The sequence below is a fragment of the Volvox carteri genome (assembly GCF_000143455.1).
Source record: "Volvox carteri f. nagariensis unplaced genomic scaffold VOLCAscaffold_23, whole genome shotgun sequence".
NCBI classification, from domain to species: Eukaryota; Viridiplantae; Chlorophyta; class Chlorophyceae; order Chlamydomonadales; family Volvocaceae; genus Volvox; species Volvox carteri.
In genome coordinates, this window is record NW_003307566.1 from 1245513 (window position 1) to 1266487 (window position 20975).

The 20975-nt window shown below is 57.0% G+C and overlaps 3 protein-coding genes across 3 annotated transcripts in view; 2 read left to right on the forward strand and 1 right to left on the reverse strand.

Moving 5' to 3' along the window:
* VOLCADRAFT_91953 (uncharacterized protein) overlaps nucleotides 1–10462 on the forward strand; it is a gene marked incomplete at both ends in the record, with an annotated part of 14439 nt that extends 3977 nt beyond the window's left edge. Inside the window, 15 exons of the mRNA XM_002951316.1 lie at nucleotides 460–563; nucleotides 1434–1471; nucleotides 1615–1684; nucleotides 1780–2001; nucleotides 2502–2765; nucleotides 3273–3290; nucleotides 3426–3896; nucleotides 4270–5061; nucleotides 5640–5873; nucleotides 6324–6506; nucleotides 7099–8394; nucleotides 8961–9039; nucleotides 9354–9510; nucleotides 9737–9816; nucleotides 10407–10462. Of these exons, the coding sequence (XP_002951362.1) occupies nucleotides 460–563; nucleotides 1434–1471; nucleotides 1615–1684; nucleotides 1780–2001; nucleotides 2502–2765; nucleotides 3273–3290; nucleotides 3426–3896; nucleotides 4270–5061; nucleotides 5640–5873; nucleotides 6324–6506; nucleotides 7099–8394; nucleotides 8961–9039; nucleotides 9354–9510; nucleotides 9737–9816; nucleotides 10407–10462 (4064 nt within the window). The remainder of the gene's footprint in view (nucleotides 1–459; nucleotides 564–1433; nucleotides 1472–1614; nucleotides 1685–1779; nucleotides 2002–2501; nucleotides 2766–3272; nucleotides 3291–3425; nucleotides 3897–4269; nucleotides 5062–5639; nucleotides 5874–6323; nucleotides 6507–7098; nucleotides 8395–8960; nucleotides 9040–9353; nucleotides 9511–9736; nucleotides 9817–10406) is intronic.
* Nucleotides 10463–12782: 2320 nt separating this feature from the next.
* On the forward strand, nucleotides 12783–15865 carry VOLCADRAFT_105096 (uncharacterized protein; the record flags this gene model as incomplete). The annotated part of the gene is made up of 4 exons (XM_002951317.1): nucleotides 12783–12969; nucleotides 13440–13881; nucleotides 14032–14117; nucleotides 14860–15865. The coding sequence occupies 4 exons, from the start codon at nucleotides 12783–12785 to the stop codon at nucleotides 15630–15632; spliced, it is 1488 nt and encodes a 495-aa protein (XP_002951363.1). The 3' UTR covers nucleotides 15633–15865.
* A 351-nt stretch (nucleotides 15866–16216) lies between these two features.
* On the reverse strand, nucleotides 16217–19348 carry VOLCADRAFT_91955 (uncharacterized protein; the record flags this gene model as incomplete). Its single annotated transcript, XM_002951403.1, has 5 exons — nucleotides 16217–16317; nucleotides 16451–16608; nucleotides 17082–17240; nucleotides 17307–17442; nucleotides 19096–19348. The coding sequence occupies 5 exons, from the start codon at nucleotides 19346–19348 to the stop codon at nucleotides 16217–16219; spliced, it is 807 nt and encodes a 268-aa protein (XP_002951449.1).
* Between the last annotated feature and the right edge of the window lie 1627 nt (nucleotides 19349–20975).

The window sequence follows — 20975 nt, forward strand, 5'->3', positions numbered from 1 at the left end:
GAGAGGCGAGAGGCGGCGGCGGCGGCGGTGTGCTGTCACTGAGGGGTTTTGTCGCACTGAGGGGCCACCTTGTGTCCTTTGCTGAAGCACTTCCGCACTCGAGGAGACCCAGGGCCAACCCAACAGCTCGGCGGTCCTGTGTTGCCAAGCTCTGGCCGAGCTGTCCCGGCCGTGCTGCGTGCTTGGAATATAGTGCTCTTTAACCGCCCTTGGGAATGTGCCCTGCCGAGCGCCAGCCCCTGTGCCGCTGCCGCGACGGCTAGCATGCACCTTGACCCGCGTGTATTCGTGCGAGCATTTTGAGAGCATTTTTGTGTTGGGCTTTGGGATGCTTTCCCTGTACGTTGATTAGCTGCCGATTTGCTGCCTGCCCAGCTTCGGCGCCTCGGGAGTCGAGATCGGGCGGCGGCTCCGCCGTGCTGCCGCCGGCCCCTGCTGTGTCGCTGTCTTTGTCTGGAGCTCCACCCATTAGCCTGGCCACCATTCACCGTTGTGTGCTTGATCTGGAGGAACCGGACATCGGCCGACACATCGCGGAGTTGCTCGGGGAAGCGCGAGTCGAGGTGCGCCTGGCTGTGTGGCCTGCTTGCGCTGAGGGCGCGTGTGTGTGTATGCGAGTGTGTGTGTATGTATGTGTGCGTGTGTATGTGTGTGTGTGCGTATGTGTGTGTGACACACCGCGGACTAAGAATCCGGCTTTTCGCCACCCGTCACCACTGCTGTGGCCACCACAAGTGAGAACTCACAGCTAACACCCGTACCAACCAGCTTAGCTGCAGGAACAACAACACGGGCAGCGTCACACGGTTTCGTATAAACTTACCAGCATATATATGTATGTATATATATGCTATATATATGCTATATATGTATATATATGTATATATGTATATATATGTATATATATGTATGTATATGTATATATATGTATATATATAACACGACTAACATACATGACATTAACGGTACACGACAATGCTTTCGGTGTCTGTTTCGGGTGTATGTCGGGCCGCGGGTGTATCAGAGCGAGGTCCTTTGGAATGCCACTTGTCATTGCCGTTGTCGGCAACGGTGACCACCGGCTGGCCGTAAGTATCTCTCTAGCCAAGCTACGGGATACCCGCGTTTGATGCTTTAACGGCACGCACGATGCCCCCCCCAGCTTGGCCGGAAGTGCTTGGCCTGAGCGGCCTTAAGGCGCCTAAGCAGCCCACGAAGCAGTAGCAGTAGCAGTAGCAGCACTGTGGAGCTGTAGCCTAACGCAACTTCGTTGGCCACCTCTTGCCGTGTGAAACCAAGCAGACTGCCAGAGCCGCCCACCGTACCGGCGCACTGCACCCGGGGTCCATGGTGCAACGGCACACGGCGGTGTCATGTACCACACAGCCTCGCCGCCCTGTGCCCCACCGCCCACCGCCTTTCGGGCGAAACAGAACGCAGCCCACTGCCAGAAGCGTTTGATGGGGCCCGGGTATGCATAGGAATCAGGTTACGAGCGCAGCGGAAGAATCCTTTCCGGCTATGTGTTCTCACTGGCCGTCCACATGACCTGCTTCGATCAGACCTGCATGCGCCCAGGTGCTTCTCTATCCGCCATCACGCCCTATCGTGCAGGCGCAGCAACTGCAGCCGGCGGCGCCACGGCCGCGACCCCGCGGCCGCGGAGCCGCGCACGGCGGCGGCGGTGCGGGCGGCGTTGGACGTGACGGCGCAGGCGGCGGACGGCGGTCCCGGCCTCCCCGCCTGCTGTTCCACCACCCGCCCTATAACCGCTCGGAGCCGCTGCTTATGGGTGAAGCCGACGTGGCAGTAGTGGTGGAGGCGGTGTGTGGCGTGCGGGCAGCCAGCGCGATGGCGGCGGTGATGGGGCCTCTCGCGGTGCGCGAGGCGAAGGCAGCGGAGGAGGCGAAAGCGGCGGCGGCGGCCGCGGCGGCGGCGGCGGCGGGGCAGCCGGAGGGCATGTGGCAGGCAGCGTTTGAGGAAGACGAGGAGTTCGGCCAGGTGTGTGTCTGACTGGTGCCGGGGTGGCAGTACTGGGAGGACGACGTGCGCGGGGCTTGCGGCAGCGGCGGCGGCCGTTGCGTCTCTTACCGTCTTTTTGCGACACGCTTTTGGCGCTTCCCTCCTCCGCTTCCTTCCGCCGGGTTCCTTTGCTTTTCCGCTTTTTCTTTACCACCTGTCTCCTTCATCTCGGCATCTAGATAGCCACTGGCAGCTAGGTACTCGTTACTTTACTTATCTGGCCACGTCGCCGCGATGGCTACTACCCAAGTCGCTACTACTTGTCGGTATCTGCTTACGATTTCCTGATGCAGAGTCCGTCTATTTGTCGTATTCGCATCACTCGTCTGTGGTTCGTCTTACCTTCCTCCGCCAGCCCGGACCGCCCGCCCACACACGGCCTACCCTGCCATCCCGCCATCGCTCCGTGCTCCTCCAACAACGCGCTTTTGCTCTCCCGATTGCACGTCCGGCCGGCCGCACCCTTCCCTTCCTCCCAGATCTGCGGCGGCATTCTGATGAAGCTGCTGGTCGACATGTGGCTGCGGTCCGAGCCGCAGGAGTTTTTCATCGTCGTTCTGCGCATGCTGTGCCGTGCGCTGCGCAGCACGCAGCCCTCCACCCGCGCGCGCGCCTTTGACGTGCTGTACAACTTGTACATCCACGGGGCCATGCTGCGCACCGAGGCAGAGGAGTCAGCGCTGGCTGTTGCGTCGGTGGAGGCGGCCAACGGCCCGAGCGGCCGCTTGCAAATGCCCTGGCAGGTGGGGACGCGGTGTACTCATTTTTAAATGAGTAAGGAAAACGTACCGCCTCATGGAGCCTGGGGTGTGTTACTAGGTAGGGGAACATAGCTGTCGGCTGGACCTTCAGGGCGAAGGCGCTATGACCATGACGTCCTCTCACCCTTGAGCTTCCGTCCAGCCGCTTGTATGCATCTACGCCGTCTTAGGCCTTGTTTCCGCTCTCAGGACGCTCCCTAGACGTCTGCGTTTGCGTTTATTTGTATTATTTTCGATGTTATATAGTCGTGAACGCGGTGTTTTGTGTGTTCGCGGCTTCAGGCGGTCCTTCTTGGAAATTGCACGCTGCACACAACCTGATGATGATGTGCTGATATGCTGTGCTCATAGTCCGCTATATATTTTTGGAATGCGTTTTACAAGCATCTGCCGCTGTTATCTCCCTCTCTCCCTCCCTTCCGCTCTCCATCCTCGCACACGCCTGCGACGCGTTGCTGTGTCTTTTGCCGCGCTCCCTCCCCTCCGCAGGTATGTGCATCGGTCCCGGTGTCGCCCTTCACCTCCGGCCGCGTCGCTGGAGGCGGGGTTGTCGGTGGTGATATCGGCGGCGGCGGCGGCGGCGGCGCTGTCGGCAGCGGCGGCGGCGGCGGCGGCGCTCAGACACCTCCCCCGGTGCCCAAGGGAGGGGCTCCACTGACACCAGCTCCTTCCGCTGCAGATCCCTTGCTGACGCCCACCGCTGCTTCTGGTGGCAGCGCTGCCAAGTCGGTTCACCATCGCGTCTCATCGCATAGCCTTGCCCTTCATAGCAGCACCCTGCTGGACTCCGTCGGGGAGCTTTCCGGTATGGCTTCGGCGCCAGTGGGCTCGCGCACCGCGTCAAATGTCTTTGACGATGGGCCAGCGAAGCCGCCGCATCACGTGCGGAAAGACACGGGGGAGGTGGTGCGGCTGCCGCCGCCGCCGCCGTCCCCGGCGATGTCGCCGGGCCGGCAGACGGCGCCGGCAGCGGCAGCGGCGCCTGGTAGCGCGGCGGCCGGCGTCCCGACTGCCGCCAGCGGAGAGTCGGCTACCACGACGGGCGGCGCGGCGATAGGGTACGATCGGTGGCTGCGGGCGCTGCTTTTCCGACTTCTGTTTGAGTTGCGACAGGTGCGGGCGCGTGAGCACGGTGGAGTGGGATGGGGTGGGGTGGGGAAGGGCGCACTATGATGATTCTGGCAACTCCTCTGTGAGACTGGGTCGGGTTGGGTTGCGATCAGGCTTTTGCCTAGCCTGGCTTGTGAACTGGCACCTGCCTAGCTGAGGACGATTGCTGGCAACGTGGTTCCCCGTCCCCTGCCCCTCGCGTGACTTACTTTAAATAAAGCCTGTCGCTGCCTGATGAATTATGGAAGGGACCTAGTCTCCTGGATCCAAGATTTATTTTATGGAACAAGTTAAGTTGTTAAGGGATATCTCAACTTTGAATGTTTTGCGTGTTTTTATTAACCTTCCGTGTGTGTCCGTGCACGCACGCGCGCAGATGGAGGAGACCTCGGGCGAGGTTTGGCGTGCAGCCATGGGCTGCCTGGCGCAGATGTGCAGCCATGGCGGCTACTGGGTCACCGCCTGGGTGCAGCACCTTCCGCCGTCGGCACTGTCCTGCCTGCTGCGTGTCGCCTGCAACTTCAACTGGTCACTGGAGCTGTACGCGCAGCTGCTCAAGTTGGTGCCATGTGTGCTGGCAAGGCCCGTGGACACGACGGCGCCTCCCGCGGCCGCGGCGGCGGTGCCGCCGCCTCCGGCGGCGGGCCCCGCCGGGGCTGGAGTGAAGAAGCCGCTGAACAGCGCCTTCGCGGCCCCGACCGCACTCAAGTCCGCGGTGGCAGCCGCCGCCGCCGATGACGCCGCGATGACGGTGGCGACGCAGCGCGCTGCAGAGGCTGCGGAGGTACGGCGCCGCCTTGGCGAGTTTGGCGGAATGCAGGAGCTACTGTTCCACTTTGTCCGGGCGCCCACGCCCGACTCGCGCGCGTCGCTGATGGTTGCACTGGTGCAGTGCTGCGCCGAGGGACCCGGCAGCAGCGGCGGCGGCGGCGGCGGCGGCTGCTCCGCGGGATCGTCCACGCCTGTGAGCTGCAGCGGCGAGCTGCACGCGCGGGAGCTGCATGGCGCACGCAGCCCTCGCACCAGCAGCAGCCCAGGCAGCCGGGCGCCGGACAGCGGCGGCGGCGGCAGCGGCAGCGGCCCGGCGGGAGTGTTATCAGCTTTCCAGGGCCTGCATCTCGACAGCGTTTGCCTAGCGCTGCGGGCGGCCTTGGAGCGGCCTTGGCAGGTGCGTCTATGGTGAATATGCCCGACAGGCCAATCCCAAAGTGAGAAGGTATGCGACATGTGGCCAGTGCACGTGAGGAGGAGTTGACCTCTGTCTATGTGCATGTTTGAAGCACGCGAAAAGGAAAAGTACTGTGTGAGGGGGGTGTTTCGCGAGGGCCTACATGTGCCGAGATGTTTTCATGATCTGTGTTGCGATGTTATGAGCCGCCTACACGTGTACGTGTAGGTGTACGCGTACGTGTACGCGTACATGCTGGAAGGGGGGGCCGACGGTCATTATCGATGCCTGCCGTAGGGAACTGGCCAAAGTCGGATCTGACGTATTAACATTTGCCTAAGCATATTCAGTAAAGGCCGGAGCAGTACTCGGAGCAGTACGGGTTCTAGAGGGTTCTTAAAGGGGTGTTGTGGAATAACAGGGAGCCTTCCCCCCAGGGACATTAATGCTTCAACCCACCGACTGCTTTCCGATCACACGACCAACACCCCCCCCCACTCCCTGCCTACTCTCTTGCCCTGGCAGCAGCTTCAATCGTGTGTGGTTCGTCTTTCCCCACTCCCTGCCCCCAACACCAGGGCATGTCCAGCCGCCTGGCCGACATCTTGGCCAGCGGAAACATGGAGCTGGGGGTCGCCGCCATCAATCCGCTGTCGCCCACCGCCTCCGTCTCCACATCCGCCGAGTACCCGCTGTCCGCTGTGCACACACTGCCCGCGGGCGTGGCCTCCCCCATCGCCGTGCGGGCCCTGCTGCGGCCGTTGTTGGAGAACCTGGAGGCGTGCTGCGTGGAGAGCATGACCTTACCGCCGGTGCGCTGGGTGCATGGACGCAGAGGGGGGGGGTAGGTGAATGTGGCTGCGTGGCTGGTGGTGGTGGTTGGTGGGGTGGTGATGCGTGGCTGGGTGCATGAAGCGGGAAGAACTGGTGGCGTGCGTTTTGTAGCACTGCCATGACCCCCCTTTCCATCGTCAAGCCGGTTGGGTCACGGGTTTGGAGTTGGGTCACGGTTCTTTTCCTTGTTGTTGTTGTTCATCGCATGGGTCATCATTTGGGTCATTACGACATCATCCCCGCCCGGGCTCTTGGCAGGCAGGACTGGTGTCGACTTGAAATAAGCGTGCAGCCAATGCAGCCAATGCAGCCAATGCAGCCAATGCAGCCGATGCAGCCGACGCATATATTGCAGCTGCGCTTCCCTAAGTTCCATCCACATGGCCCCCTTCTGCGTTTGCCGCCCATGCTCCCACCCCCCACATCAGGTCGGGGAGCTCCGTATGCACATAGACGTCAGCGTGGCGCACATTGCCGGCAGCGCCAGCGTCGTCGACGCCGCTGCTCTACCGCCAGTGACGGCGGCGTCGGTGGCAGCGGCGTGGCGGCGCTTCAAGGACGTGTGCACAGCTGACAGCTCCCGGGAGGTGGCCATCCAATGGCTACACAAGGTGCGTTGAGTCTGTGTGTCGAGCCCCTTGAACACTAATAAAAAGGTGAACCCTGGGCCCTTGGCCCTTGACCCTGATTTCTTCTGTCAATGGATTAATATTCATATTCATATTCATATAAGGTTCGTCCAGACCGAAGAGAGAGATAAGCTGCTTCTGAGGGTCAAGCCGGTACCAGTGCCCCATACTGTTCCACACGAGTGGAGCAGTATACGATAAAGCGCGGGTTGTCTGACTCCCCCGGGTCGAGGGGCATGACAGGCCCTGCCCGAGCCTGGAGGCAGCTCGCATCCACAGCCGCTATTACGGCATGGCGCAGGCGCCCCCGCGCTAGCTTCCCAGCCCAGCTAGCTAGCTCCCCAGTTTAAGGACGGCGGCCCCCGTTGGAGACTTCTCCACTTTGCAGTTTGCAGCTTAATGGACGTATCGGCAAAATTGGTTTCCCTTCTTGACTTCACAGCCCCCGTTCGCCCTCCCCCTCCCCCCCCATATGTTTTCGCTGTGTCGAAATCATGCGCGGTCGCCTTCCTTCCAGCCCCCAACATGACCGTGTACTCGGCTTGCCTCCGATCCCCGCCCTCCTTACCCGCAGCTTCTGTCCGCGGCTTGCCGCGCCTGCCAAGGTCAGATTTTGATGCTCTCCCCGCTTACCCTCAAGACGTCGCCAGAGGCAAGCAAGATCGCGGCAGCCACAGCGCCCAGCTTGGGCCCGCGTACGTTTTGGAATACCGCACTCGCCGATGCGCTGCTGCACGTCGTGCGGGAGGCGCCTAAGGGCTGTGAGCTGCTGATGACGGCCGTCACCCGCACGGTCGCGGACCTCAAGGCTATCGCTACGTCTGGGGGCGGCGGTGCCGCAGACGCGGCAGCAGGGTCGCTTTCGCCGCGTTTGGCGGCGGTGGGCGCTGCAGCGGCGACACCGCACGGTCCAGTGGCGGCGGCGGCGGCGGCGGCGGCAGCGGCGGCGGCGGCGGCGGCGGCGGGGGTCAGCGGCGAGGAGGCTGCCCTGGTTGCTTGCCGTCGCGTCATGTGGTTGTACTACGTGGGGTTGCAGTGGATGCTGCAATGCAGCAGTACCGAGGCCCGGATGCCGACCGTTGTGGGTCTGGCGGACGTGGTCCTGGCGGCGCTGCTTCAACCCGACCCAGCCGCCGTTGCGCTGCAGGCGGCCGCTGCTGCAGCAGCTGGTCCGCTTGCGGGCGATAAGCCGGCAAGCGGTGGCGGCGCACGCGGCGCAAGCCGCGGCGCCGCAGCTGGCAGTGGCCAGCCGCCGGCGCAACATCAGCAGTCGCAGTCGCAGTCGCAGCTGTCCTCGGGCCTGCTGCCCCAGGAGCCTGGTGGCGGCATGCTCATCTCCCAGAAATTCTTAGCAGGTTTGCTGGCGATGGATCCCGACGCGCTGGCCTGCACGCCGCCAGAGCTGCTGGTCACACTGCTGCAGCAGTGCTCCCAAAGCTTGCACGGCTCCGCGACGTCTACCGCGGTGGCGCGCGGCGGCGGCAGCGGTGCTTCGGGCGCGGCAGCGCCGAAAACGACGGAAAGGCAAGGCGAACATGCGGGTGACGAAGCCTCTGGGCAGCAGCGTCCCGGCGGCGAGGCGGGTTTCCGCAGCATGCACCGCGGATTCCTGGGCCGCCCCTGCATGGTGATCGACTTAGCTGCGGTGACGGCGGTCGCAGCGGCGGGCTCTGGAGATGGCGGCAGCGGCGGCGGCTCCGGGACCGCATCTTTGCGTGCCAGCGGCGGTGGTGCCGGCGGCGGTGGCGGCGGCGGTGGCTGGGAGGGTACGCTGTATGGCGCGGCCGTGGGCCCGTGGCAGGACGACTGGCAGGACAGGAGGCTGGCGCTGCTGCTGCTGCTCATTGCGCGGTGTTCGATGGATCCGGAGGTGCGCCTGGGTTGTAGGAAGAAAGCTGGTGGCGAGTTTGTGGCGGCATTGTGACCTGATTCACGTGCTTTTCCCATGCTTCCTTATGTGGGATTTATGGCTCAGGCGCATGACGCGCCAAAGCATGGCCGGTGTCTCATGCATGCTCATGCAAGCATGAGCCGTATGTATATCCTGTTACGTATATCTGTGCATGTAAAAATCTTTTTGGTCAGTGGACGCGGTGGAATTAGTTCGGGCCACCGTAAGCGCTGGCAGGCGGTAATGTGGCGATCGGCGGCTGTCGGTAACACTGGAAGGGCTTGCAGATATCACATACATACACACACACACGCACACATGAGGAATCCTCGACGATGTCACGCGGGAGGGGGTGTTAACGAAGGGGTTGTTAGCCCAAATGGCCGGTTCTGGGCAGCGAGACGGCGAACGGGAGTTTGTGCCGGCGTTCTTCTCACACGAGGATAAGTCGCGGGGATGAGGTGCGATGATATCCACATTGGGCCTTTACCCATATGCTATGGTTGCAAGCCGGCCGTTCGCGTTCTCGTGCTTCCCGGACGCAGGCGTTTGCCAAGTATTCTCTGTCCCATGTCGTCAAGGCGCAGCTCGGATGCGATGACTTGAGGTGTCGGTATTACGCAGGTAGGTGCGGAACCGGATGTGTTGGAAGTGAGGAGGGCTGGGGTGGGGTGGGGTGGGGTGGGGTGGGGTGCGCTGCCCAGGCCACACTGCGGCGTGCGGATGCATACGCGGGCTCATATAGAGAGATCTCCTAGTCCCCCCTAGTCCCTCAACTGCATTGGCTGATTGCAACATCACCCATCCACAATCGGCACTGCCACTGGCCTCTTTGGCCTCTTTGGCCTCTTTTACCTTCCCCGTTGGCTGCCTCGTATTCGTCCCTCATGGGCCCCGAGACTGCTAACTCTGTGTTTTGGGCGGTGTGCACCTTGCAGGTGTCTACCTGCTGAAACACTGGATGCTCAATCAACATGACAAGTTCTGGCGCACGCTGCGGCACATCATCGGCACGGCGCAGCAGCTCAACGACGAGCGCTTGCTGGACAACCCCTACCTGCAAATGCGCACCATGCTCAACGTGGATCACGTCTAGTCAGTCAGTCTCTCTCTCTCTCTCTCTCACACACACACACACACACACACACACGCACACGCACACCAGCAGCATCTCCTTCCCCCGGCCCCCGAGCAGTCACGCGCGGTTTCGCGGCTTTCGTACCGGATAGCCGGGTTGCCAGCAAGCTAGTCGACATGTCTGCCTATCTGTCTGTCTATCTGTCTGTTTGTCTGTCTGTCTGTCTGTACTCCGGTCCTCCAGCCGGCCAGACTACGACCGGGATGCTGTTTTTAGAGTACTGCGGGAAATGTTCGCGAGGTACAACCAGCGCGGGCTTCCGGGTGAGCTCAGCCCCGGCGGAGCGCGACGTGAGGGCGGCGGCAGTATGCAGTATGCGGGCTCCCTGTATGTTCGTAATACTGTGGGACTTGACAGCACAGCTTTGTGCATAGCTTCAGGGACGGCCGCGGCGCAGGGTGAGGCCGCGTGGTATGGGCCGAGCATGCCCAGCACCCGGGTGGGGTCTTCCTGTCCTCCGTGGACCAGGCCCAGCTCGCTTGCTCGCTCGGAAGCGTTTCTTCCTGGGCCGTCGGGGGATGTCGGATGCGCCTTTCTTTCCTGGGGTTGGCACCAATGCGCGTCTTGGGGTGTGTGCTCCGTGCACCCGAATACACACAGGGGTATCTTTCGGCCTGGGTGCGATTTTGTCGGCGATTTTGTCTGTCTGTCAATACCAAGTGGGCTCCACCCAAGGGCTATGGAGCATGTACCGCTGCCGGGTTTCCCGACATGCCACGGTCGGGTCATATACATCCAGCTGGCTGAGGGTTGAGTTCCATGGCGCCTTGTTCAATTAGATAGGTTTCATTCTTACGTCATCTGTTTTTGGAATGCGCCGCTCTCGGCGTTGGTTGCGTCTTCTTCGTCCCAGCAGCAGGGGATATTGGTAGTAAGGGAGCGGGGTACTGCCTCTGGGTGGTCGACTAGCCGTGTGTGTATATGGCAAGGCTGAGCCAGGAGCGAGCGAATTCTTTTCAGAGTCGCAAACAAAAGGTAAACATAGGTCAAGTAATGGCGGAACACATACAATGCGCGTACGGTGGCATTGCAAGCAGCAGCTCAAGGAGGCGCTAGAGTTCCGATGGTGCTCCATGATAACAATTTCAGCTGGCCGGTAAGTAGTAGCCTCTGCCATGTCACAGGAAGGCAGATGAAGGTCATCATAGTACAGATATGGCGTCAAAAGCCTGAACAGGCCACGGCTGAGTGTGCTTCACCTAGCTGCACCTGATTTTGCACAGGTAATTGACGGTGCCGGCAGGTTCCAGTCACGGCTGGGCAGCAGGCATGCGTATGTATGGTGTCGACGGTGTCTGTGGTGTGCTAATACGGTGTGATGGGTTAAAACGAGGACTATTAAGGAGTTGCTGGATTGGCAGTGCAAATAGGGTGTTCACTTGTTATGGAGGCTTGCGCAGTGCGATAGGTTAAAAACGCAGGGTACCAAGGTTGGATTCCGGAGGTTGAAGGGATTCGGGTTACGGATTATGCACGTGCGTGGGTGGTTGGTGAGAGAAGAGGAAGTGAGGAAGATGCAGACCCAGACGATTAGTTGATGCTGCCACCTGGCGCCAGTTACAGTCTAGCAGCAGCAGCAGCAGCAGGAGGAGGTGGGGAGCATGCTTGGGGTCGTCAATGCGGCCGTGCAGGCATGTGGGGGTGGGTGGCGGGTGGCGAATGGGGACGATTGTCGGGCGGCTTCTCTTGAACTTTGGTTCAGTGACAAACATACTGGCGGGCAAAACGTCAGGCAGTCGAGGACGGTAAGATTACGCTGGGGCGCGTTCGGAAGGGCACCTCGGGCCTGTGACTTGTACGTGGGAGGTTTGTGCAGATCCGTCCTCCCAAAGCGGCGTGGATTGGTCCACGCAGCAAAGCATGGTGAGGGTTCTTGGGGGATGTGTAGATGGGCTTAGGTCGCTAACATCCCGTGTGCCAAACAATTGGAAAGTTAGCCCCAGGCGCATGGATGCGTGCCGATACAGCAAGCTGGCGGTGACTCCATCTAACAGCGCCTCGCAGCAGGTAGTGCACACGGCATAGGACGGGGCGATAGGCGGCATGCCTGAGGTTAAGTTGCCTGTGCGGCGTTGCGCGCTTGCCGGCTTGGCTTTACAAGTTATGCATTTCAGCCTATTGGCACCATTAAAATGTCCAGTCCCAGATGGTGTAACTTCTGGCTGGCTATAGAGGGGCAAATTGGGGACAGAATTCTAGGAAGCAGTGAACGCTGAACTGGAAATCGTAGTATGGTACGAGGTTTTTAACGGTGGCGCTGAGTAGCGCTGGACACTGACGGCTACAGGCCGTGAGGCCTTTATCAGCGACGAAAGCAGAACACGCATTTAATTAGATGCCAATCTCATGGTAGGATGGCGGGGTGCATCAGGGGACACATTATCTGCCAATAGAACTGTGTTAATGGCCGGGAACCAGCACCAGCGTTCAATGAAAGGCTTGCCATAATCAAAATGGATACTTACAGTAAAACAGTAAACTAATTGAACGGATGTCTTTGGATATTTGCTGCAGCTTATCGGTGCGGGAAGCTGTCTTGGCAAGCTGTCAAACATGTAGGAATACATTTGTGCGAATGTACGCACAGAATTTCTGAAACAAACAATTCTACTTAAAAACGCATGCTTGGTATGACTGTATGGAACCGTGGGCATAAGCACGTTCCTGGGTCATCGCTTTGACTCCAGTCCTGCGAACGAGCGAAACGTCCAGGTCAGGCCTTTTGGATTTGTTGAAGATATCATCCAGTATCATATATTTAATCAAACAACCCAAAATAAAAGCGGGGAAATTTGATTGAGGAGAGCTATTTTTGGGTCGAGCCCAGGAATACAACACATACTAAGCATCGCCAAAAGATTTTCAACACATTCTTCATAAATAAATTTATTTATGTTATAACATTTCAAGGTGCCACAAAACAAATTCGGCTCCGATGAACCAGCGACCACAGGACTTCGTAGGGGACGCATACGTGTTGCATTGCCAACGTAACGCAGCATTGCATGAAAATAGAGAGCGGCTCTATATATCACACAATAAGTGCAAAAAACGTACAGTTTTATGAAGCCACATTGTTCATGATGAAGGAAATGCCCTGAAGTTGGTTTCGGGGCGGTAAGTGGAAACGGCCGCTTGCTGAGTTCTTTTTAGCCTGTCGATAACTTTACAGTGCCCTAACAAGCCGCGTCCCAGTGGGAACCACCCTGCAAGGGGCGTAGCAGCAGCTATGGTGCAGAACCCGCTTCGCTTATTTTTTATTCTTTGCTTCTTCAGCATCCCGTCCGGCGCGAGCTACACCCCCCTGACGACGTATCAGAAATTTAGAGCAATTACAAACTATGGAGACCTGGCCATGTACGCCAAAATAGTTACGAAACTGGGCCGAAAGCAATGCCTCAACATCACAGCCGTTGGTAAGTTATCTGTCTGCGTAACGCCTTTGCCAGTTGCCGTTAAATAATTAGATAATTTCAGAGTGTAATTTTGTGCGAGCGATTTGCAAGCCTCTTGTTCAAACTGGGTAAAAACGGACCGCAATGAACGGCAATTAATCGAGCTGGATCGCCACTTATCTACTGGGGCCACGACTGGCTCAGCTCAAATTTCAGGCAATTAGAGCAATCCTGACTTGCATGCATTGTTATGATGTTATCGATATGCTGGCCTAGTCGCTCTTCCTGAGCCTTACCTATCCATCTACTGGCCTAACCTTTCATGCATACCGGAACAGCAAAAGAACCCTTTTCCCTTAACTCGCTTAAATATGCAATATGCAATTTTCATGCCGTGAATATCCTGCCGTGCTGAGTTATCAAGCACCACCAACCGCTTATCCTGTTGATTAACCCCATCCATCCATCCATCCATCCATCCATCCATCCAGGTGGGAGCGTGTCGCACGGGCATTTCAACCATTCCATGCTTCCCAAAGCAGTGTTGTGGCACCAGCGTGTTGGGCAGATGCTTAACGAAGCATTTCCCTGCGGCCCGAACGGCCATCAGGTCACTGCTGTCGCAAGGGGTTCTACAGTGACTCGCTATTGGATGGATTACTTTGCTGGGCGGCAGGAGGTGCTGCTGTTTGGGTCAGACCTCGTTATGATAGAAACAGCCGTCAATCAGCTCCTAGAACGTGATGTTGCTAGACGAGAAGAGGAGGCGTTTCTGTCAATGGTGCTTTTACAGTCCCGTCGCTTGGATATGGCAACTAATAACAACCGCCAGCTAGACGATTTGTCAGAAGCACAACTTGGTACCCAGAGGAAATTCTCGGGCACAGCTGCCATGTTTGTGGTCCCATCCTCACGCTGCTATACTGGATTCTGGTGAGCTCTGGAAGGGAACGAAACTCGCAAAGGAGAGAAGGATGAAAGCTGGTCTGGTGTATTTTAGGACGGGCCATGTTACTCCGTGCTAGGGCGTCGCAACGGAGGCCCCTCCCATACTGCAGTTTGGTCACCACGTGCCGCATGCAGGTCCGGTGTGCCATTCGAGCGCACAGGCGATGCCATGTACGCCCAGTTGCCGGTCGCCCAGCACCATGGCGCGGCCATCGTTTCAGGTTCGTCTGCTTTGCGCACATACATACATGCATACATGCCCCCGGAGGTTCCGAGACCTGCCAGGGTCGAAAATCCTTCCGATGGTGGAAGGTAAAAGTGCCCCTAGCCGATGGACGGGGGAGCAGGGGGAAGAACATACATACATGCATACATACATACATACGTGCATACATGCATATATGCATACGTGCATACATGCATACGTGCATACATGCATACGTGCATACATGCATACGTGCATACATGCATACGTGCATACATGCATACGTGCATACATGCATACATCCATACATGCATACATGCATGCTTGGCGACATAACGAGTCCACAGAGAGTGTCTGGGTCCGTATTCGCATATACGTGTATATGGCAAGCTGCAGAGACTTCCTCCCCCATTGGGGGAGCAGGGGGATGTCTCCCTGTGTCTGTGTCTGTGTCTGTGTCTGTGCCGTGTGCTGCGGCTACGTGACCAGTTATCTCACGTGCACGGCCAGCAGCGCGAACGCCCCTTTGTCTCCCTAGATAAAGATGATTCAGCGCCAGTTTGCCCTCTGCTGACTTACTTCCAAAGCGCGCTCCGTTTCAATATTTTACAATGTGCCCTCTCCAATGTAACCTCCGCCGGCTGCGATGATTAGCAATAATTAGCTTTTAACTAGCCTCGCTTTTAACTATGGTTTTTAAGTTGCCCTGATCTTGCCACCCTGCTTGTGAATGCGTACGTTTGTCTGTCCACCTGCAGTGCTGGATGCATTAGGGCCTTTCCCAACTCGCGTTTCCCAGGAGTACTTCAACGCCACGTGGTTTGCCGGCTGGCCCTGGGGCGACAAGATCCATCCCGATGCAAATGGCCATCGCGTCGTCGCTGAGCTGATCGTGAACTACATCCAGACTATCTACCAGCACGCTAACCAGTTCCGTGACTACCCATTGCCGATGGAGTACGTGCCTCGAGATCCTATTTTCATCGATGTGAGATCCAGAGACATGTATCTGGACTTGCAGCCCATCTCAGTGACGAGCTACGACTTCAATTCGAGGAAGGTGAATAATACGGCCACGGCCACGGACAACAGGAACAACAACAATTGCAAGGCGTGGGCGTTTTATGCTGATGTCCCAAATAAGCCAGGCTTCATTTCAACGACAACTAATTCGTACTGTCAGTTGTATCTTCCTCCGAAGGACGCCCAACGGCTAACGCTTGGGGAGGCTCATGTGGAACTGCTGAAGTCGTACATGCATATGGGCACCGTCGCCATCACAATCTTCAGAGGAGTGGCTGGACGCGACGGGACTTCTTGCGCAAGAGGCGATTTACCGAATTCCGTACTGGGATCTCATACGGTTGATTGCTTGTGGTCTGAGCCGGTGTCTCTAGCAAAAATCGAGGTGTTCAATTTCCAGCTACCGCAGCCCCGGGATGATAGAACCTGCTTGATACTCGACTTCACCATCCGAGCCACAAATCGAAAGAACAATAAGGTCAAAGTTCTAGGATTTTCCCTGTTTTAGACGATTAACCAGCAGCACCGAAAACGCAAGCCATATTACGAGTAATCGCATCGCGATAACGAGTACGAATTTGTTCGTTCTACCTGATAGGCAGTTGCGTGTCTTTGAGAGGCGTTACTATTTGGCAGACGTAAGCGCAGTAATGGACGGAGCTGATCTTTGCCTTGCCATCATTGTTAATTTGTGGACATGTGGTGTGCGATCGCGCGTGATGACCCTAAAAATTAGCGCAGGAATGCAGTTTGCAGTTGGTTCACTGAGGGGTATCCCTTCGCTGAGGGCGATCCCCTCGCTGGCTCTTGCTGCGGTGTTAGCCATTGAGCTCGGGTACCATAGTCGAGTTGTTGGACTTTAAGGCCGCCTTGGGGGTTTTGCAGCTCTAGGAGTTCCACGGAAAGGATGGGATTCGGTAGGGTCACATCATCCCTTCTTGCGAATTCTGTCAGACAAGTTGTTATGTTCACGGGAGCGGCCACCGATGGACGATTAACTACAAGCTGATCCAATTCTTTATTTCGGTTTCTTTCATTTGGGCGGCTTTTGGGGCATAGGCCTCATCTAGTAAACCAACGTGCAAGTCCCGGTCAATATTTGTTGGTTGGCCTTCTAGTGGGGGTCGGAGGACTTTCGCCAGTCGGGGAGCCTAATGGAAATTCCCCAGTGGTTGTGGGTTTCTGTGCCTTGCCTATGGGCAGCGGCGGCGGCGGCGGCGGCGGCGAGGAGGTTGCCCTGGTTGCTTGCCGTCGCGTCATGTGGTTGTACTACGTGGGGTTGCAGTGGATGCTGCAATGCAGCAGTACCGAGGCCCGGATGCCGACCGTTGTGGGTCTGGCGGACGTGGTCCTGGCGGCGCTGCTTCAACCCGACCCAGCTGCCGTTGCGCTGCAGGCGGCCGCTGTTGCCCGCAATTGGACCAGCAGCGGCGGGCGCTTGCGGGCGATAAGCCGGCAAGCGGTGGCGGCGCACGCGGCGCAAGCTGCGGCACCGCTGGGGGCAGTGGCCAGCCGCCGGCGCAACATCAGCAGTCGCAGTCGCAGTCGCAGCTGTCCTCGGGCCTGCTGCCCCAGGAGCCTGGTGGCGGCATGTGCTCATCTCCCAGAAATTCTTAGCAGGTTTGCTGGCGATGGATCCTGACGCGCTGGCCTGCACGCCGCCAGAGCTGCTGGTCACACTGCTGCAGCAGTGCTCCCAAAGCTTGCACGGCTCGGCGCCGTGTACCGCGGTGGCGCGCGGCGGCGGCGGTGCTTCGGGCGCGACAGCGTCTAAAACAAGTTACGAGTTATAAGTTCCGCACACAAGTGCGGGTGTGTCCGTAAAAGCCGGGGGGCCATGGACGTTATACTGCTATTGATGCGGGTACACGGGAGGCCATCATCATCCTCCCTCGTCCGCTTCAGGGTGAAGCGCCTCAGCGCGACTTGCCTGGCCTCCCAGATTTCCGAGAGGTACCTGGCAAATGCCAGGGGTAGCGCCTCAGTCATAACAATGGTGCACATGCTGCGTCCCTTAAAGACTAGGTCACCATCATACTTAGCCCGTATGCTCTTGTAAGCGGGGCATTCATAAAAAATATGCAACTCATCTTCAACCGCTCCACAGTCACAAAGCCTGCAGATACGCGCGGTGCGCTGACGCCCATCAAGCCTATTAACCTCTAACTCCCAGCAGCCTAACCGGAAACACATGAGCACTTGATGCAGTCGCTGGGGCATGGTCACTTTAGTGTGCTCCAACCAAACGAGACGTGCACCCCTAGGCGGGGCAGCTCCCATCCAGTTCATATAGCGACAAGCCTTGGCTCCGGTAATCCCTATGGGGAAAAGGGGGGGGGTCACCCAAGGTATTCGGACACCACCACCGTGCATCAAGCCGCTTGGCAAATACCTTAAGAATGCTCTCAATTGGCAATTTAAGGGTGGCGTAACACGCTATAAGATTATCACCGCGTGTATTAGGGGGGGTTCCGCTCCTAAGCTAGTAAGAAAGGCTAGTACCTTGCTTGTCCAGCACTCAGTAACGCCCCCGGGTGCCAATTCCAGGTCAGCGACAAATGCCCGATGACACAGCGTTCCCGGCCTCTTAACCACGGAGTTCCAAAACCTCAGTACAAGATTGGTCCAATGGAACTGGAGCGGCCTCTGTGACAGTTCACGGTATACGGACGCCATAGTCGGGCTCCTCGCCCCAACTACAGATTGGATATACGCACGCTGCTCCTGGACCATGGGGTTAGTCATAGCACCTTCCAAACTCACAATATGAAGACATAATTTCATACTTGTGCTCCACAACTTTGAATCCGGGCTGAGCAGCTAGCCAGCCCAAGAACCGGGACGAGAAACCCAAAACGCGTTCGTTACAGTACAACTAATATGAACAAGGCACCGGGGACGTGGACATATGGTTGGGGATAAGAGACGCCCAGCCTGCCTGCCAGAGCCCGCATGCTACTTCGTGCGGCCCTTCCGGGCTACCGTGCTCTTCCGCATTGGTAACCAGCAGGCAGCCGACGGCCTCGCTTGGGTTACTTTGGCCCCACGCCTAACCCAGCGAAACATCCCCCGTGCCTCTAAACTAAAAGCTGGCCTCTCACCAAGCCAGGAACCCAAAGTTCGAAAGGGTGGGCGGGTGGGAAAGAAAAAGGTCGTCAAATTCACACCGCTGACCAACGGACAATAACCGCGGCAGCTAGCAGCTGTTCTGGTAAAGAGAGCTCGTATCAACTAGCAGCTGAGTCCGAGATCGCCCGGAAGATAATTCGACAAGACTAAACACCGCCGATCAAATAGCAGTTCAGAACAACAACCAACTAACTGCACCGTACGACGCCGCTCTGACGCCCCTCTTCAAACCACATTTTCGGCTACGCCTAAAATAAGATATTTTGTTTTTTTGTCTAGTCTGGTGACACCTTTGTGTATATGAAGGTTCTGGGTTCAATCCCCGGTTAGACCCCCCGACACTGTTCGGGAGGTTTAGGTTTCCTAACGCTGCTGAGGTGTGGAGATGAGGTCTAGTTGATGGACTAAGTTTCGCATGCTGGGATGGTGGTGACGGCTGATCTGTCTCTACGGATGTCGGGTGACTGAATGAGGAGGGGTCTAGTTGGCAGGACCCAAACCGCCGTCGGTTGTACGTTGTAATCAACTTTCAATTTTTATATAGTCCATGGCCTCCCCTCAGGCTTTCACGGACAACACCCCCCGCACTCGTGCGGCACTTGTAACTTGTAATTTGTAACATAAGAAAACACCGGTACAACTAGTATATTGTAGAGAGAAATTACATAGCTTGGGGGTGGTAATTTTTTTATCTCGACACAGGGTGCTAAGCCCAAACGTGGCCCGCCTCCCTGCTGCGAGTAGTTGCTTGGTACATGCTGAAAACTGCACTCCTGGGCCATAGTGCAACCCGAGGTACCGTGCCGCCTCGTTGCCGGTCAGCACCCGCAACCCCACCCCACCTAACCGGTACTCAGCTTCCATAAGCCGCTTCCGCTCACGTGTAGCGCCCAAAAAAATGAGGACCTCGCACTTGGCGGCATTCACGGCCATACCCGTCGCTTCGCAGTAGGCTTCGAGTAGGCCCAGAAGGCATTCTGCTCTATCGTACCCAGTCGCCACCAGTGACACCTCGTGAACGAAAAGCAGGCTGGTGAGTTCACCGCCGGCCAGGGTAACACTCTGCCCGCGGAGGGTGCTTGTTGTAGTGAACATCCTGAAAACTATGCTGATTATGGATAGCATGTCTTTCATGCTATTTCTCTGACATCTCTGACAGTCTAGAACCCAGACGCGTACGATACCTGTGCGGTTAAACCTTGCCGATGCCGATATTATCTTGACCGTCCAGTAGACGGGAGGAAGGACTTTTTTTCAAAGGTAGCCCTTTCTTGCACCTTTGCTGACACGCTGACGCTTCCATCGGCTAGGAAGGCGTACACGGCCATTAGCATCGTGAGCATCAATGTAATGAGCGAATATTTCTACGAAGAGTCCAAAAAAGGTTACGCTAAGGGGACACCCATGCTTCACACCACGCCCCACCGTATTCAGGCCCCAACGTATTCCCCAACTTGACCCGAACCTTCACGCCAGCGTAGATCGCCTTCAAAGAATCGAGGATGCGCCCGTGTCGCCCGTACGACATGAGGAAGCCCCAAAGTGTCTCATGGTCAACGGAGTCGAACGCCTTACTAAAGTCAATTTGCGTGCTAATAAGCGGCCTGGCTCCGGCCACAGTGTGCTTCGAGATAAGATGCCTTCATGTAAATAAGTGATGCTCGGTACCAAAACCATGCCTACACCCAGCCTGGCTAGCATGCCTGAGGTTAAGTTGCCTGTGCGGCGTTGCGCGCTTGCCGGCTTGGCTTTGCAAGTTATGCATTTCAGCCTATTGGCACCATTAATGTCCAGTCCCAGACGGTGTAACTGTTGGCTGGCTAAAGAGGGGCAAATTGGGGACGGAATCCTAGGAAACAGTGAACGCTGAACTGGAAATCATAATATGGTACGAGGTTTTTAACGGTGGCGCGGCGAGTGAGTGGCGCTCGACACTAACGGCTACAGGCCGCGAGGCCTAAAACGGCGAGCATTAATGGCCGAGTACCAGCACAAGCGTCCAGCGGAAGGCTTGGAAATGGAAGCTAACAGTAAAACAGCAAACTAATAGAACCGATGTCTTTGGATGTTTATTGCAGCTTATCGGTGCGGGCAGCTGTCCTCAAGTATGTAGGAATACATCTGTGCGAATTTTCGCCCAAATTTCTGGAACATACTTAGTTTTAATTAAGCGCATGCTTGGTATGACTGTATGGACCATGGGCATAAGCACGTTCCTGGGTCACTAGCCAGTCCAGTGAGCGAGCGAAACGCCCAAGTCAGGCCTTTGGGGTTTGCTGAAGATATCATCAACATAAAGTATTTAAGCAAATAATTATTGAGGAGCTTAGTTAAGAAATATGATTGAGAAAAGGTATTTGGGGGTCGAGGCCAGGAATACGACGTATGCTAAACATCGCCAGAAGATTTTTGACACATTCTCCACGAACAAAGTTTATATTCGGGTACACGATTTCCAGTTCTCACAAAACAAATTCGGGTTCGATAAACCAGCGACCACAGGACTTCCTAGGGGACGTATACATGTTGCATTACAAACGTAAGGCAGTATTGCATAAAAATAGAGAACGGCTCGACAGATCATAAAATAAGTGCAAAAATGTGCAGTTTCATGAAGGAAATGCCCTGAAGTTGGTTTCGGGGCGATGAGTGCTTGCTAAGTTGTTGTTAGTCCGCCGATAACTTTATAGTGACCTAACAAGCCGCGTCCCAGTGGGAACCA